Source organism: Armigeres subalbatus, chromosome 3 (genome assembly GCF_024139115.2).
Source record: "Armigeres subalbatus isolate Guangzhou_Male chromosome 3, GZ_Asu_2, whole genome shotgun sequence".
Taxonomy (NCBI): Eukaryota; Metazoa; Arthropoda; class Insecta; order Diptera; family Culicidae; genus Armigeres; species Armigeres subalbatus.
Window position 1 is genome coordinate 58,940,337 of NC_085141.1, and position 19,155 is coordinate 58,959,491.

Below are 19,155 nucleotides of genomic sequence, written 5' to 3' on the forward strand. Positions count from 1 at the left end.
CGAAATCTAACCTGGCAACAGGTTAAAGCGATAGCCAGGCAACGCTCAGGATGGAGATCTTTCAAGTCGGCCCTTTGCACCACCTGAGGTGTACAGGATCCATAAGTAAGTAAGTAAGTTTCTCTAGGAATTCCTCCGGAAGTTCCTCTAGGAATCCCTCCCGGAGTTCCACTAGGGATTCCTCCCGGAGTTCCACTAGGGATTCCTCCGGAAGTTCCTCTAAGAATTTCTCCGGAAGTTCCTCTACGAATTCCTCCGGAAGTTCCTCTAGGAATTCCTCCGGAAGTTCCTCTAGGAATTCCTCCGGAAATTCCTCTAGGAATTCCTCCGGAAGTTCCTCTAGGAATTCCTCCGGAAGTTCCTCTAGGAATTCCTCCGGAAGTTCCTCTAGGAATTCCTCCGGAAGTTCCTCTAGGAATTCCTCCGGAAGTTCCTCTAGGAATTCCTCCGGAAGTTCCTCTAGGAATTTCTCCGGAAGTTCCTCTAGAAATCCTCCGAAGTTCCTCTAGGAATTCCTCCGGAAGTTCCTTCTAGGAATTCCTCCGGAAGTTCCTCTAGGAATTCCTCCGAAGTTCCTCTAGGAATTCCTCCAAGTTCCTTCAGGAATTCCTCCGGAAGTTCCTCTAGGAATTCCTCCGAAGTTCCTTCTAGGAATTCCTCCGAAGTTCCTCTAGGAATTCCTCCGGAAGTTCCTCTAGGGATTCCTCCGGAAGTTCCTCTAGCAATTCCTCCGGAACTTCCTCTAGAATTCCTTCGGAAGTTCCTCTAGGAATTCCTCCGGAAGTTCCTCTAGGAATTCCTCCGAAGTTCCTCTAGAATTCCTCCGAAGTTCCTCTAGGAATTCCTCCGGAAGTTCCTCTAGGAATTCCTCCGGAAGTTCCTCTAGGAATTCCTCCGGAAGTTCCTCTAGGAATTCCTCCGGAAGTTCCTCTAGGAATTCCTCCGGAAGTTCCTCTAGGAATTCCTCCGGAAGTTCCTCTAGGAATTCCTCCGGAAGTTCCTCTAGGAATTCCTCCGGAAGTTCCTCTAGGAATTCCTCCGGAAGTTCCTCTAGGAATTCCTCCGGAAGTTCCTTTAGGAATTCCTCCTCTCTAGGAATTCTTCCGGAAGCTCCTCTAGGAATTCCTCCGGAAGCTCCTTTAAGAATTCCTCCGGAAGTTCCTCTAGGAATTCCTCCGGAAGTTCCTCTAGGAATTCCTCCGGAAGTTCCTCTTGGAATTCCTACGGAAGTTCCTCTAGGAATTCCTCCGGAAGTTCCTCTAGGAATTCCTCCGGAAGTTCCTCTAGAAATTCCTCCGGAAGTTCCTCTAGGAATTCCTCCGGAAGTTCGTCTAGGAATTCCTCTGGATGTTCTTCTATGAAATCCTCTGGAAGTTCCTCTAGGAATTCCTCTGGAAGTTCCTCTAGGAATTCCTCTGGAAGTTCCTCTAATTCCTCTAGGAATTCCTCCGGAAGTTCCTCTAGGAATTCCTCCGAAAGTTCCTCTAGGAATTCCTCCGGAAGTTCCTCTAGGAATTCCTCCGGAAGTTCCTCTAGGAATTCCTCCGGAAGTTCCTCTAGGAATTCCTCCAAAAGTTCATCCAAGAATTCCTCTGGGAATTTCTCCAGGAATTCCTCCGGAAGTTTCTCTAGCAATTCCTCCGGATGTTCCTTCTGAAATTCCTCCGGACGTTCCTCCAGGAATTCCTCCGGAAGTTCCTCTAGGAATTCCTCCGAAGTTCCTCTAGGAATTCCTCCGAAGTTCCTCTAGGAATTCCTCCTGAAGTTCCTCTAGGAATTCCTCCTGAAGTTCCTCTAGGAATTCCTCCGGAAGTTCCTCTAGGAATTCCTCCGGAAGTTCCTCTAGGAATTCCTCCGGAAGTTCCTCTAGGAATTCCTCCGGAAGTTCCTCTAGGAATTCCTCCGGAAGTTCCTCTAGGAATTCCTCCGGAAGTTCCTCTAGGAATTCTTTCGGAAGTACCTCTAGGAATTCCTCCGGAAGTTCTTCTAGGAAATCCTCCGGAAGTTCCTCTAGGAATTCCTCCTGAAGTTCCTCTAGGAATTCCTCCGGAAGTTCCTCTAGGAATTCCTTCGGAAGTTCCTCTAGGAATTCCTTCGGAAGTTCCTCTAGGAATTCCTTCGGAAGTTCCTCTAGGAATTCCTTCGGAAGTTCCTCTAGGAATTCCTTCGGAAGTTCCTCTAGGAATTCCTGCGGAAGTTCCTCTAGGAATTCCTCCGGAAGTTCCTCTAGGATTTCCTCCAGGAGTTCCTCCGAAAGTTCCTCTAGGAATTCCTCCGGAAGTTCCTCTAGGAATTCCTCCGAAAGTTCCTCTAGGAAATCCTCCGGAAGTTCCTCTAGGAATTCCTCCGGAAGTTGCTCTAGGAATTCCTCAGGGAGTTCCTCTAGGAGTTCCTCCGGAAGTTGCTCTAGGAATTCCTCCGGAAGTTCCTCTAGGAGTTCCTCCGGAAGTTCCTCTAGAAATTCCTCCGGAAGTTCCTCTAGGAATTCCTCCGGAAGTTCCTCTAGGAATTCCTCCGGAAGTTCCTCTAGAATTCCTCCGGAAGTTCCTCTAGGAATTCCTCCGAAGTTCCTTCAGGAATTCCTCCGGAAGTTCCTTCCAGGAATTCCTCCGGAAGTTCCTCTAGGAATTCCTCCGAAGTTCCTCTAGGAATTCCTCCGGAAGTTCCTCTAGGAATTCCTCCGAAGTTCCTTCAGAATTCCTCCGAAGTTCCTCTAGGAATTCCTCCGGAAGTTCCTCTAGGAATTCCTCCGGAAGTTCCTCTAGGAATTCCTACGGAAGTTCCTCTAGGGATTCCTCCGGAAGTTCCTCTAGGAATTCCTCCGGAAGTTCGTCTAGGAATTCCTCTGGATGTTCTTCTATGAAATCCTCTGGAAGTTCCTCTAGGAATTCCTCTGGAAGTTCCTCTAGGAATTCCTCTGGAAGTTCCTCTAGGAATTCCTCTGGAAGTTCCTCTAGGAATTCCTCTGGAAGTTCCTCTAGTTCCTCTAGGAATTCCTCCGGAAGTTCGTCTAGGAATTCCTCTGGATGTTCTTCTATGAAATCCTCTGGAAGTTCCTCTAGGAATTCCTCTGGAAGTTCCTCTAGGAATTCCTCTGGAAGTTCCTATAATTCCTCTAGGAATTCCTCCGGAAGTTCCTCTAGGAATTCCTCCGGAAGTTCCTCTAGGAATTCCTCAGGAAGTTCCTCAGGAATTCCTCCGAAGTTCCTCTAGGAATTCCTCCGGAAGTTCCTCTAGAATTCCCTCCGAAGTTCCTTCAGGAATTCCTCCGGAAGTTCCTCCAGGAATTCCTCCGAAGTTCCTCTAGGAATTCCTCCGGAAGTTCCTCTAGGAATCTCCGGAAGTTCCTCTAGGAATTCCTCCGAAGTTCCTCTAGGAATTCCTCCGAAGTTCCTTCTAGGAATTCCTCCGAAGTTCCTTCAGGAATTCCTCCGGAAGTTCCTCTAGGAATTCCTCCGGAAGTTCCTCTAGGAATTCCTCCGGAAGTTCCTCTAGGAATTCCTCCGGAAGTTCCTCTAGGAATTCCTCCGGAAGTTCCTCTAGGAATTCCTCCAGAAGTTCCTCTAGGAATTCCTCCGGAAGTTTCTCCAGAAATTTCTCCGGAAGTTCCTCCAGGAATTCCTCCGGAAGCTCCAAATCCAATCCAAATCCAATCCAAATCCAATCCAAATCCAATCCAAATCCAATCCAAATCCAATCCAATTCCAATCCAAATCCAATCCAAATCCAATCCAAATCCAATCCAAATCCAATCCAAATCCAATCCAAATCCAATCCAAATCCAATCCAAATCCAATCCAAATCCAATCCAAATCCAATCCAAATCCAATCCAAATCCAACCAAACCAACCAAACCAATCCAAACCAATCCAAACCAACCAAACCAATCCAAACCAACCAAACCAATCCAAACCAACCAAACCAATCCAAATCCAACCAAACCAACCCAAACCAACCAAACCAATCCAAACCAATCCAAACCAACCAAACCAATCCAAATCCAACCAAACCAATCCAAACCAATCCAAACCAACCAAACCAATCCAAACCAATCCAAACCAATCCAAACCAACCAAACCAATCCAAACCAACCAAACCAATCCAAACCAATCCAAACCAATCCAAATCCAACCAAACCAACCAAACCAATCCAAACCAATCCAAACCAACCAAACCAAACCAATCCAAACCAACCAAACCAATCCAAACCAATCCAAACCAACCAAACCAATCCAAACCAATCCAAACCAACCAAACCAACCAAATCCAATCCAAACCAATCCAAACCAATCCAAACCAATCCAAACCAACCAAACCAATCCAAACCAATCCAAACCAACCAAACCAATCCAAACCAATCCAAACCAATCCAAACCAACCAAACCAACCAAACCAATCCAAACCAATCCAAACCAATCCAAACCAACCAAACCAACCAAACCAATCCAAACCAATCCAAACCAATCCAAACCAATCCAAACCAACCAAACCAATCCAAACCAATCCAAACCAATCCAAACCAACCAAACCAATCCAAACCAATCCAAACCAATCCAAACCAATCCAAACCAATCCAAACCAATCCAAACCAATCCAAACCAATCCAAACCAATCCAAACCAATCCAAACCAACCAAACCAATCCAAACCAAAACCAAATCCAATCCAAACCAATCCAAACCAATCCAAACCAATCCAAACCAATCCAAACCAATCCAAACCAATCCAAACCAACCAAACCAACTGAAACCAACCGAAACCAACCGAAACCAACCAAACCAACCAAACCAATCCAAACCAATCCAAACCAATCCAAACCAACCAAACCAATCCAAACCAATCCAAACCAATCCAAACCAACCAAACCAATCCAAACCAACCAAACCAATCCAAACCAATCCAAACCAATCCAAACCAATCCAAACCAATCCAAACCAATCCAAACCAATCCAAACCAACCAAACCAACCAAACCAATCCAAACCAATCCAAACCAATCCAAACCAATCCAAACCAATCCAAACCAATCCAAACCAATCCAAACCAACCAAACCAATCCAAACCAACCAATCCAAACCAATCCAAACCAATCCAAACCAATCCAAACCAATCCAAACCAATCCAAACCAATCCAAATCCAATCCAAACCAACCAAACCAATCCAAACCAATCCAAACCAATCCAAACCAATCCAAACCAATCCAAACCAATCCAAACCAATCCAAACCAATCCAAACCAATCCAAACCAACCAAACCAATCCAAACCAATCCAAACCAACCAAACCAACCCAAACCAATCCAAACCAATCCAAACCAACCAAACCAACCAAACCAATCCAAACCAACCAAACCAACCAAACCAACCAAACCAATCCAAACCAACCAAACCAATCCAAACCAACCAAACCAATCCAAACCAATCCAAACCAACCAAACCAACCAAACCAATCCAAACCAATCCAAACCAATCCAAACCAACCAAACCAATCCAAACCAATCCAAACCAACCAAACCAACCAAACCAATCCAAACCAATCCAAACCAACCAAATCCAATCCAAACCAACCAAACCAATCCAAACCAATCCAAACCAACCAAACCAATCCAAACCAATCCAAACCAACCAAACCAACCAAACCAACCAAACCAACCAAACCAACCAAACCAACCAAACCAACCAAACCAACCAAACCAATCCAAACCAACCAAACCAATCCAAACCAACCAAACCAACCAAACCAATCCAAACCAACCAAACCAATCCAAACCAACCAAACCAATCCAAACCAATCCAAACCAATCCAAACCAATCCAAACCAATCCAAACCAATCCAAATCCAATCCAAATCCAATCCAAACCAATCCAAACCAACCAAACCAATCCAAACCAACCAAACCAACCAAACCAATCCAAACCAATCCAAACCAATCCAAATCCCATCCAAACCAATCCAAACCAATCCAAACCAATCCAAACCAATCCAAACCAACCAAACCAACCAAATCCAACCAACCAAACCAATCCAAACCAATCCAAACCATCCAAACCAATCCAAACCAATCCAAACCAATCCAAACCAATCCAAACCAATCCAAACCAATCCAATCCAAACCAACCAAACCAATCCAAACCAATCCAAACCAACCAAACCAAACCAACCAAACCAATCCAAACCAATCCAAACCAATCAAACCAATCCAAACCAACCAAACCAATCCAAACCAATCCAAACCAATCCAAACCAATCCAAACCAACCAAACCAATCCAAACCAATCCAAACCAATCCAAACCAACCAAACCAACCAAACCAATCCAAACCAATCCAAACCAACCAAACCAATCCAAACCAATCCAAACCAACCAAACCAATCCAAACCAATCCAAACCAATCCAAACCAATCCAAACCAATCCAAACCAATCCAAACCAACCAAACCAACCAAACCAATCCAAACCAATCCAAACCAATCCAAACCAATCCAAACCAATCCAAACCAATCCAAACCAATCCAAACCAACCAAACCAATCCAAACCAATCCAAACCAATCCAAACCAACCAAACCAACCAAACCAATCCAAACCAATCCAAACCAATCCAAACCAATCCAAACCAATCCAAACCAATCCAAACCAATCCAAACCAATCCAAACCAATCCAAACCAACCAAACCAATCCAACCAATCCAAACCAATCCAAACCAACCAAACCAATCCAAACCAATCCAACCAACCAAACCAATCCAAACCAATCCAAACCAATCCAAACCAATCCAAACCAATCCAAACCAATCCAAACCAATCCAAACCAATCCAAACCAATCCAAACCAACCAAACCAACCAAACCAATCCAAACCAACCAAACCAATCCAAACCAATCCAAACCAACCAAACCAATCCAAACCAATCCAAACCAATCCAAACCAACCAAACCAATCCAAACCAATCCAAACCAATCCAAACCAATCCAAACCAATCCAAACCAATCCAAACCAATCCAAATCCAATCCAAACCAACCAAACCAATCCAAACCAACCAAACCAATCCAAACCAATCCAAACCAATCCAAACCAATCCAAACCAATCCAAACCAATCCAAACCAATCCAAACCAACCAAACCAACCAAACCAATCCAAACCAATCCAAACCAATCCAAACCAACCAAACCCATCCAAACCAACCAAACCAATCCAAACCAATCCAAACCAATCCAAACCAATCCAAACCAATCCAAACCAATCCAAACCAATCCAAACCAATCCAAACCAATCCAAACCAATCCAAACCAATCCAAACCAATCCAAACCAATCCAAACCAACCAAACCAATCCAAACCAATCCAAACCAATCCAAACCAATCCAAACCAACCAATCCAAACCCAATCCAAACCAATCCAAACCAATCCAAACCAATCCAAACCCAATCCAACCAACCAACCAAACCAACCAATCCAAACCAACCAAACCAATCCAAACCAACCAAACCAATCCAAACCAACCAAACCAAACCAATCCAAACCAACCAAACCAATCCAAACCAATCCAAACCAATCCAAACCAATCCAAACCAATCCAAACCAATCCAACCAATCCAAACCAATCCAAACCAATCCAAACCAATCCAAACCAACCAAACCAATCCAAACCAATCCAAACCAACCAAACCAATCCAAACCAATCCAAACCAACCAAACCAATCCAAACCAATCCAAACCAATCCAACCAACCAAACCAATCCAAACCAATCCAAACCAACCAAACCAATCCAAACCAACCAAACCAATCCAAACCAATCCAAACCAATCCAAACCAATCCAAACCAATCCAAACCAACCAAACCAATCCAAACCAATCCAAACCAATCCAAACCAATCCAAACCAATCCAAACCAACCAAACCAATCCAAACCAACCAAACCAACCAAATCCAATCCAAACCAACCAAACCAATCCAAACCAATCCAAACCAACCAAACCAATCCAAACCAATCCAAACCAACCAAACCAATCCAAACCAATCCAAACCAATCCAAACCAATCCAAACCAATCCAAACCAATCCAAACCAATCCAAATCCAATCCAAACCAATCCAAACCAATCCAAACCAATCCAAACCAATCCAAACCAATCCAAACCAATCCAAACCAACCGAAACCAATCCAAACCAATCCAAACCAATCCAAACCAATCCAAACCAATCCCAAACCAATCCAAACCAATCCAAACCAATCCAAACCAATCCAAACCAATCCAAACCAATCCAAACCAATCCAAATCCAACCAATCCAAAGCCAATCCAAACCAATCCAAACCAATCCAAACCAATCCAAACCAATCCAAACCAATCCAAACCAACCAAACCAATCCAAACCAATCCAAACCAATCCAAACCAATCCAAACCAATCCAAACCAACCAAACCAATCCAAACCAATCCAAATCCAATCCAAACCAATCCAAACCAATCCAAACCAATCCAAACCAATCCAAACCAACCAAACCAATCCAAACCAACCAAACCAATCCAAACCAATCCAAACCAACCAAACCAATCCAAACCAATCCAAACCAATCCAAACCAACCAAACCAATCCAAACCAATCCAAACCAATCCAAATCCAATCCAAACCAATCCAAACCAATCCAAACCAATCCAAACCAATCCAAACCAATCCAAACCAATCCAAACCAATCCAAACCAATCCAAACCAATCCAAACCAACCAAACCAATCCAAACCAATCCAAATCCAATCCAAACCAACCAAACCAATCCAAATCCAACCAAACCAACCAAACCAATCCAAACCAATCCAAACCAATCCAAACCAATCCAAACCAACCAAACCAATCCAAACCAATCCAAACCAACCAAATCCAATCGAAACCAATCCAAACCAATCCAAACCAATCCAATCCAATCCAAATCCAATCCAAATCCAATCCAAACCAATCCAAACCAATCCAAACCAATCCAAATCCAATCCAAATCCAATCCAAATCCAATCCAAATCCAATCCAAATCCAATCCAAATCCAATCCAAATCCAATCCAAATCCAATCCAAATCCAATCCAAATCCAATCCAAATCCAATCCAAATCCAATCCAAATCCAATCCAAAGCCAATCCAAATCCAATCCAACACAGTAAGTGTGGAATATCGTGACTTGAGGAATTAGTTTTGGAACACTAATATCGATTCATGTTCTCACTGGGTGGCTCAAAATTTCATAATTTTCAAAATTAAGTTCTGTTTTATAGCCTGTTCATATAATGTGTTTTATCACTTTTTATCAGATTAAATGAAAAATTTATTTATTATATAAATTTATTTTAATCTTAACATCAATTCGAAAATTCGATTTATAAACAAAAAATCAACTTGTTTCCTCGTTGACAGCCAGCTGTCGTCTCATTCAGCGTATTGGAAGAACACACACACCCAGGTTGTTTTAAGTGCGCGAACCGCAAGATGTACGGATCAATAATAACAAGTGTCAGTTGCATGATAGAAAGCCCAGGAAGCATTAATGCCCGCTGGAAACAAGTAACCAGGTAGAAGCCGTACTCACTTGTGGCCGAGCTCGTGGGAAATCGTATGCGCCAGGGTGATCCCGTTGTCCTCGTTGACGCTGCATGACTTGTCCGGACGGCACATGCCGCCCACGTTGGCGACACCCAGGGTACTGGAAAATATTGTGTTGAAGATTTATTACAGAAACTGGATGTTGTCAGCAGGTTGGTATCGGAGTTTGATATTGTCGGAGCACTAGAGATAAATCAAGGTCACGAGAATATTTTTTTTCCTTTGTTAATCAATTGGTTGGAAAAAGTTGGGTTAATGGTCAAGAATCTGTCATCAATATTCATGGTATCAACGAACATTTCAAATACATTTACATGTTCGAAATATATATTCCAATTATGAACAAGTGTTCACTGCTGTCTAGTTTCAGATTAAAATCATTTGAATATTGGAATGATGGCAATTTAATGTAAACGTTCAATCAAATTTTGCATATTCAGACGACCATTAATCTATCTCATTATGCTTCGAAAATATCCAATAATATAAGGAAAAAACTCTTCTTTTTTTTAGGTAAAATTTAAAAGCACTTACGAACATCCATGAGTCGAACAAATATTCTTTCTCGTGACTAAAATTGCTACATCATGATGGTGTGGATCATTCTCGTCTTTGGGATTTAAGCTTCGCTGCCACCTATCAATATTTAATAAGGGGGGTAATTATGTACTTGATACGAAAGACTTCAACGCAAGGTCGTGGTGCGAACCGCGATTTGCCACTTCATCGCAACACTCACCGGCAGAAATTCTCCAACGTATTGGCCGCTATGTGCGTCACATTGAAATCTGCGTGCGATTCCTCCTCTTCGAGTATGATAATTCGAACCACGGTCACCTGGACCGAGTTGCCGATGGTGGGATCGCGGTAGAGTGACGAAACCATGTTCATGATCGTCAGCAGATACTGCTGTAGATCGGCGTCCTGGTGAAACTGTGCCATCGAATGGTCGGCCACGACCAGGGCTTCCACATGGCGAGGAGTGCTGATCGATCGCTTGATGCGTCGCTTGGACCCGGAAGCAGGACCAACATCGGAACTCAAAGCCACCGTCGCCGGAAAATCGCGGCTTTTCCGTCCACCCTGCACGATAACCTAGTAAGAGAGGCCTTTGGAAATTTGTTGCTTGTTCTTTGAACAGTTGTGCAGACGTGCAATAATGTATGTATTACCTTTCCCTGGTGTTGCCATTCCAGGCGAGTTTCGGTTACTCGACGGGGCTCCTTGGTGCCGCAATTGCTTGCATGCCGGCGCTTTCGTTTCTTCTTCTTTTTCTTGGCTGACTGATTGGGAAAGTCAAGTTGGTTTTAAATGCCTAATAAATTGTTAGATTTTTATGTATGTACCTTTGAGCGAATATCCCTTATTTCCTTAACATCAGCTCGCTTGAAGAGGACATGAGGAAAACCATACTTATCGGAAGGTGAATGGTTGTTCGACGGTTCTATGAAATATTCCGTCTTGTTAGTCCGCAAAAAGCCAGTCTGAAAGAAAAAGCATGGAACGTGTTTGAAATAACATTAATTATCTCATTTATTTGATATTGATTTCTTTTGAATTGAATTATTTAGTATTTTGATTATTTTAGTTATCAATAGAGTTGCCGCAATAGACATGAAGTCAGATTTCGTCTGACATGATAACTAGTTTTGAATAACTTTTGATTTCCTTTGTTGAGGTCAAACAAATGCTCGAACCGTTGAATTCCGAAATTTTAGGTTATCGCTACCGAATATTGCAAAATAATTTGTGTCTCCATACTTTGGTGATATTTATGATGAAATAACTAATATTAAATCATTAATCAACATTCAATATTGTTTTCAAACATTGGTTAAGACAAACTGTCCCATGTTATCGAAAATAAAATTGATCAAATTAAAAATCATTACCAAAAATAGAAACTAAATAATCAAAAATAAACACATACACATACCAGAAGTTTAAAAAATGACTGGTTTCTAAAGCTGTTCAACCAGATTTCAGGCACTATATGGAATTGAATTGGCCACACGGAACATTCCAAATAACGCAACAAGCGAATAGAAGCAGAATCGGACCATTACCTAATCGCCACTCTTTGAATGGACTTTACGATGGCTGAAATTAAAATGCGGTGACACTAAAGATCGCTACGGAGAAAAGAGAAGATTAGCGAAAAATTATGTCGACTCGTCAACGCTGTGGAATGTGAAGCCATATCTCGGCGGAGATACGCGGCACGTTAACGAAGAGTTAAACATCATGTAGCGTAGTTTAGATAAAATAGGTATGTAGAGGTAATATAGGTAAAGTAGGTATGTAGAAGCTAGAAGAAAAGGCTTCCAATCGCGCAGGAAGCTCTCGGAAAGTGTTTCGTAAAACTTACTCTCTCCCAAGGACTGTAATAGTCGCAGAAAAACGCAAAAACAAGCAACAGAGGCAAAACTGAAATCATGGCAACAAATGACTAGGGTGTCCAATCATGGTATGAGCTAGTCCTAAAGCGTATCATGGTTTGAATCATTTAGAAATCAGTCGAAATTATCATCTCGTTGGCAGGAAACGAACCTCAAATAGTAGGAATGGCAGATTTAGGTATACTGGACGTAATAGAATTCATTTAAATATTTGTTCAAAGTGAAGAACTGAATTCATTTAAAAATTCACAGAATTAAAGGATAAAAAATCGTTTTAATAAGTATCAAAATTTAGCGAATTAAAAACGCCCCGAATTTGCGCCAATAAATGCATATTTTCTTCTGGAAGGAGATTCTCTATTCATCCCGTGGATTCGCATAAGTGTTTCTGAAACCACCCCACCCATTTTTGGCCTTTTATACAGGAGTTTGATGAAATACAAACAATAGTATAATCGTGATCAAATCGTTTGTTAGATATAGCCAGTGCTATCGGCAAGTGCCTTGCTACAAAAGATGGTAGTATCATCATCATCATCATAATAGCATATTTTATAGGCAACTCGGCCGCACGAAAATAATTGTTTTGTCAAATATCTTGGCTGCGCATTTCGAAACATGCGCTGTGCATATGCGCAGCCAACATATTTAACAAAAAAATAAATCGAGCGTATGATCTTTCTTTTCTTTCAGAATAATTCTTATAAATACGATGCAGCGTATCGTATGCCTGTATCGAAAATAAACGTTTCATGCATTTCTTTCTGCAGATTTGTCTAGTAAAGTGTCCTAGCCCGAGCAGTACAAGTCAGACGAAAATGGTTGCAGCAACTTGATTGTAACTAAATCTGGTCACATATCAGTTGTAGTAGCCTGTTCGAAAAATGTGTACAGCTAGGGTGGGATTATGCTGAAAATTTTGAATTTTCAATTTTCATGCTAGGCTTCTTTAGATTTGAGAATGGTTCGGTAAAACTCTTAGATATCGAGGAGAGATAAATAATAAATAAGAAAGAACTTAGAATTCTTTCTGATGGATTTTAGAAAGTCCATAGGCCAAGCGACTGACTTATTTATCTCGTATTTCAGCCGCAGCAATATAACCAGTGAAAAGGTCTTAGTAGGCGTGAAAAAATAAAGTTAGGTGACAACTAGTGCAAGAATTTTCTTAGGCAGTTAATTTGGAAATATGCATTGAATTTGTTCATATAAGGCAGCGGTTCTCAACCTGGGGTACATGTACCCCTGGGGGTACCTTCGATGGCCCTAGGGGGTACCTCGAACAAAAATTCGTAATGGCGGACGAATTACAATTCCAATCAAAATTTATTGATAAAGTTTTGATAATTGTGTTTTTTTATTACAAAACTTTGTTTTGTACAAAATATGCATGGCGATTAGTAAATCCAATAGAATCCTGCCCTCCACAACTAGGACAGATTTCTTCCAAGCAGCTCGAAGGCCTCCTTTCAAGAGGCTCAGAGGACTCTTTTCAAGTTGTTCAGAAGCTTTTTAAAAAGGTTCGAAAGCTTAGAAGCCTCCTTTCGAGAGGCCTGGAAGCCTCCTTTCAAGAGGCCTGGAAGCCTCCTTTCAAGAGGCCTGGAAGCCTCCTTTCAAGAGGCCTGGAAGCCTCCTTTCAAGAGGCCTGGAAGCCTCCTTTCAAGAGGCCTGGAAGCCTCCTTTCAAGAGGCCTGGAAGCCTCCTTTCAAGAGGCCTGGAAGCCTCCTTTCAAGAGGCCTGGAAGCCTCCTTTCAAGAGGCCTGGAAGCCTCCTTTCAAGAGGCCTGGAAGCCTCCTTTCAAGAGGCCTGGAAGCCTCCTTTCAAGAGGCCTGGAAGCCTCCTTTCAAGCGGCCTGGAAGCCTCCTTTCAAGAGGCCTGGAAGCCTCCTTTCAAGAGGCCTGGAAGCCTCCTTTCAAGAGGCCTGGAAGCCTCCTTTCAAGAGGCCTGGAAGCCTCCTTTCAAGAGGCCTGGAAGCCTCCTTTCAAGAGGCCTGGAAGCCTCCTTTCAAGAGGCCTGGAAGCCTCCTTTCAAGAGGCCTGGACGCCGCCCTCCGAGAGCCCCGCACGCCCCCTTTCAAGAGGCCTGGAAGCCTCCTTTCAAGAGGCCTGGAAGCCTCCTTTCAAGAGGCCTGGAAGCCTCCTTTCAAGAGGCCTGGAAGCCTCCTTTCAAGAGGCCTGGAAGCCTCCTTTCAAGAGGCCTGGAAGCCTCCTTTCAAGAGGCCTGGAAGTCTCCTTCAAGAGGCCTGGAAGCCTCCTTCCAAGAGGCCTGGAAGCCTCCTTCCAAGAGGCCTGGAAGCCTCCTTTCAAGAGGCCTGGAAGCCTCCTTTCAAGAGGGCTGGAAGCCTCCTTTCAAGAGGGCTGGAAGCCTCCTTTCAAGAGGGCTGGAAGCCTCCTTTCAAGAGGCCTGGAAGCCTCTTTCCATGAGGCCTGGAAGCCTCTTTCCATGAGGCCTGGAAGCCTCCTTCCAAGAGGCCTGGAAGCCTCCTTCCAAGAGGCCTGGAAGCCTCCTTCCAAGAGGCCTGGAAGCCTCCTTTCAAGAGGCCTGGAAGCCTCCTTTCAAGAGGCCTGGAAGCCTCCTTTCAAGAGGCCTGGAAGCCTCCTTTCAAGAGGCCTGGAAGCCTCCTTTCAAGAGGCCTGGAAGCCTCCTTTCAAGAGGCCTGGAAGCCTTCTTTCAAGAGGCCTGGAAGCCTCCTTTCAAGAGGCCTGGAAGCCTCCTTTCAAGAGGCATGAAAGCCTCCTTTCAAAAGTCCTGGAAGTCTCCTTTCAAAAGGCCTGGAAGTTTCCTTTCAAGAGGCCTGGAAGCCTCCAGTCAAGAGGCCAGGAAGCCTTCTTTCAAGCGGCCCGGGAGCCTTTTTTCAAGAGACCCGGAAGCCTCTTTACAATAGGTTTAGAAGCAGTTTATCAAGACGCTTAGAAGTCTCCTTTCAAGAGGCCCGGAAGCGTCCTTCCAAGAAGCCCGGAAATCTCGTGTTAAGAGGTCTGAAAGCCTCCTTTCAAGAGACTCGAAAGCCTTCTTTCAGAAAGCTCAAAAGGCTTCTTTCAAGAGATTCGGAAGGTTCCTTTCAAAAGGCTCGGAAACCTTCTTACAAAAGGCTCGGAAGCCTGCTTTCAAGTGGCTCGTACCTGCTTTCAAGTGGCTCGTCAGCCTCCTTTAAAGAGGCCCGGAAGCCTACTTTTAAGAGGTTCGGAAGTCTCCTTACAAAAAAAAATCGGAAGACTCCTTTCAAGCGGCTCGAAAGGTTCCTTTCAAAAGGCTCTGAATGCCTCGAATGGATCTAAACCCTCTTTTTAAGAACCTCGGAATTCTACCTTCAAGAGGCTCGGAAGCGTATTTTCAAGGGGCTTTGAAGCGTATTTTCAATATGCAAAGCCTTTCAACAAGAGGCGCGGAAGCCTACTTTCAAGATATTCAGAAGGTCCGTACTAGAGGCTCGGAATTCTCCCTTCAAAGGGCTCGGAAATAATATTTCAAGAAGCTTTGAAGAATACTTTCAAGAGGAGGTACCTCAAATAATGCAAAAGTTCGAAGGGGTACCTCTCAAGAAAAAGGTTGAGAACCGCTGATATAAGGTAATTATTGATAAAGAAATTGTATTAGGATAGGTATATAATTGTATTAATCATCCTAGAATATATTCTAACATGAAAGTAAGGTTAGTTTGTTGTGAACAGATCGCCGTTTGAAAGCTCATAGGAATTGTCGAGCCACTGAATCGTAAGCCGAAAAAGAGATTTACCAACTTATTTATCCAATAGGTATCTTCTTTCTATATAATAAAAATGAAATAGTCTGTGTTCGTATCCACATAACTCGAAAAAGGCTGAACGGGTTTTCTTCATTCCTTCAGAAGATATTTTCTTTTTTGTTTCCGACGGGTTTATATGATATTTCTTCCTACGAAAATCACGACTAAAGTTGAGTAAATCGTGAAAAACTAAAATGAAGATTCGTATGGTAATTTCGCATGGGCAGTTCACAACGCGCATTTTCGCCTACTAGGTATGCAGGACAACGTCTGCCGGGTCGACTAGTTTAATATAAAATATATTCTAGGTAGATTAGAAGCAAACCAGTAAAAGCTTCAAGGTTCTGTGTCGAGCTTTACATTCCACTTACGACCAACGCAACACCTATGGTTCTCTGAGCCTATCAAAGTTTTTGGGAATGCTACGAAATTTTTAGAATTTTTATATCAGGGCTGATCGTCAATGAACATCATTTGAAATATTCAAGTCAACTGGCCAACTTGCGAACAATATACATAAGTTAGGTCGAGCGAAAATGATAAACTTTCTTATGGGGCTGTAAAAATAGAAAAGTTAAAAATGACGATGCCCACGTAGCGTTTTTTTTTTAACGCCACGTGCATGCAGCGTTAAAATAACGCAGGTTTGCAATTTCCCAATAAATTTCTTTGGTATATCCGCGGAGAACTTTTAGGAGCTTTTGTGGGAAACTCTCTGGAATTTTTACGTGATTCGCCATTGTTGTATCGAGTTGACGTGATCTCCGCAACCCGCCAGTTTTTGAATTTCATGAATATTTGATTGTAATTCGTCGATGTGATTAAAATCGAATCACCGCAGTGCCAATTATACCTGTTGATAGCCAAACACTGTGTCATGTCGTGCCCAAAGTGCTTGCTTCCCGTTAACTGCAAGACGGATTTATTTGTTGTTTGCGAAGGAAAGTGCTATGGAACCTTCCACGCTGCATGTGTACATCTTTTCGAAACAAGTGTGTGTTGCCTCAACAAAAACGTTATTTGGCTATGTGACGATTGTCTATTCAGCTTCCACAAGCACCAGCGCCAGCAAACGCTAATCAACAATGAAGAACCTACGGAGAGCGCAACCTGACTTATCGCTGCAGAATTGACCAACATTACAGTGAAAGTGTCTGAGCTGATCATAATGGTATCTGAACTAAGTGAGCGAGATGCCATTCCACACCAAGTCGATCCATAATGCGAGTAGGGTTATTCGATAATTATTGAAATGTCAATTTTAAGCTTAATTTCAGTTTAATTCTCCAATTGATACAAACCTTAGAACTGTTATCTCGACAGCATTCATCGGTAACAAATTCTATCCGTAGCTGCGCGGAAAAGTATTCTTTGTTTTTTACCGAACATCGACAGAAGAGTATCTGTGGCAGAGATCAATGAATTGGTATCGCAAAAACTCGGGTTAGAAAGCAATTGTTCTATTTGTGTCAAAAAGTTAGTATCGAGAATGAAGGCAAATGAATCTAATGAATATGCCTCGTTTAAAGTAATTAGTTAAAGTAATATTAGACCACAAGTATAAGGAAAATGCATTGATGGACAAAACATGGCCTTCAAAAATATATTATCGTGAGTTTTTTTTAACGAGCTAGGATTACATGGAAACCCCTTTGAAAAGAAGTCTAATTTCTGATTCATGTGTTGTTTGCGAATGAAATCCTAGCTGTCTATGTTTTGAAAAACCAAAACAAATTTTAAGGATAGAATTGATTTTAAGAATTGAATTCTTCTCGTTTGCGGCCTTCCAGCTTTAAATAACGGAAGAAACACGGAAGAAACAAACTACCCAATAGTGAGTTTAATTCACCCAACCTCGAACATCCGTACGGGAAGCCAAAATTGAGTAAGTAGGGTCGAAGTAGTTTGCCTTTACTCCCATGTTAAAAAAGTTCCTAACGGAAAATTTATTTACCCAAATGTAAGATTAATTTACTCAATTTCGACCTCAGGTAATAAAACTCAAAAATGGCTTCCCGTATTGAACTGGCGTTGTTGGATTGTTTGACTCTTTTGTTTTTTACAAGAGAAGAAAGAGTGGATGAAAGAGAAGAGAAAAAATAGCTCAAAAATAAATTTAAAAAAACTCAACGCTGGGTTCTTTTTTTCTTCCGTATATGGTTTGTAATGTATTACAGTATTACAGTCAAATTGGATTTGTTTAAAAGGTAAATTTGCTGTTGTTAAATAGTTATAAGTAGTTCAATAAAACTAAAATTGGTCAGTTAGTCGACGTGTCTATGAACCGAGCTTGGAAACTACTAACCATGGTGGCATGTGCAAACTGTGGAGGATCGTGTTTTGGACGAACCGCGCAGTATTCTGTACTTACTTGTCCGATAGCTTCTGCAAGCTATAGAAAATCGCATCCTTAACCAGAGCAAAGGGCAATACAAGCGAATGATCCACCGATTATCAAATAGATATTTTTTCTTCCGCTCGCGACGAATAACACACACACTGTACTTACCTTCCCGATGGCTCAACACGACCTAAAATTACATTTACTGAACGTTAATACGGCCAAAAGTTTTGACGGACAAATGACCTATTCGACCAAACATTTTTTTCGGCCAAAGCACCAGTTCGGTCGAACGACACTTCCGGCCGTATGTCCATTTCGTTCGAATGATATTTCCAGCCAAATGGCCCTTTCTGCCAAATGACCATTTCGGCAAAACGGCATTTTCGGCTAAATTATCAATACAGCCAAAATACTTTTTCGACCGAGAATCGAACTCGCCACTTTGCTCACAAGGCCTATCGAATTCGAATTGAACGTTTGGCTGAAACGGTTATTTAATTGGAAAATTGTTTGGCCGAGAATGGTTTTTGGAAGGCAGCGACATACGACAGAATATATCATTTGCTGTATGAATCATTTGGCCAAACATACAGATAAGTTCGGCCAATTTCTCTCAAACGACCATTTCGGCTAAACGACTTTTATGGTAGCTTTTTCAAACACTTTCGGTCGAATGTCCATTTCGGCTAAATGCCATTTTCGGCCAAATGGCCCTTTCTGCCAAAGACCATTTTGGTCAAACAGCATTTTCGGCCTAATGACCTATTTTTCCACTTTTTAGTTCAAATAACCTGTTCGGCCTAACGACGTTTTCCGCTATATATGCATTTTGGCCAAAGGACATTTTCGATCAACTGACTTTCGGTCGGATGGGTTTGGCCCTAATGGTTTGTTTGGCCAATCAACTTTTGGCCAAATGACTTCCGGCCATTTTGACAACTTAACAAATATATTATGAAATAAAATAAGCGCGATACGAAAGAATGATGGACTTTAGTAGCTAATAAGTCATTCATTTTTCAACCCATTTTCAATATTTTTCTACCAATAGATAATTTTTTTTAAAGAATCTATTTTTTAAA

At 42.2% G+C, this 19,155-nt stretch overlaps 1 protein-coding gene across 1 annotated transcript in view; it reads right to left on the minus strand.

Annotated features, from left to right (window-relative positions):
• The window catches only part of LOC134227642 (A disintegrin and metalloproteinase with thrombospondin motifs 7), a 128,773-nt gene that overhangs the window by 54,375 nt on the left and 55,243 nt on the right, over positions 1–19,155 (minus strand). The window contains exons 4-8 of the mRNA XM_062709276.1: positions 10,932–11,069; positions 10,758–10,868; positions 10,325–10,680; positions 10,120–10,221; positions 9,572–9,685 (exon numbers count right to left, since the gene is read on the minus strand). Coding sequence (XP_062565260.1) covers positions 9,572–9,685; positions 10,120–10,221; positions 10,325–10,680; positions 10,758–10,868; positions 10,932–11,069 — 821 coding nt within the window. The remainder of the gene's footprint in view (positions 1–9,571; positions 9,686–10,119; positions 10,222–10,324; positions 10,681–10,757; positions 10,869–10,931; positions 11,070–19,155) is intronic.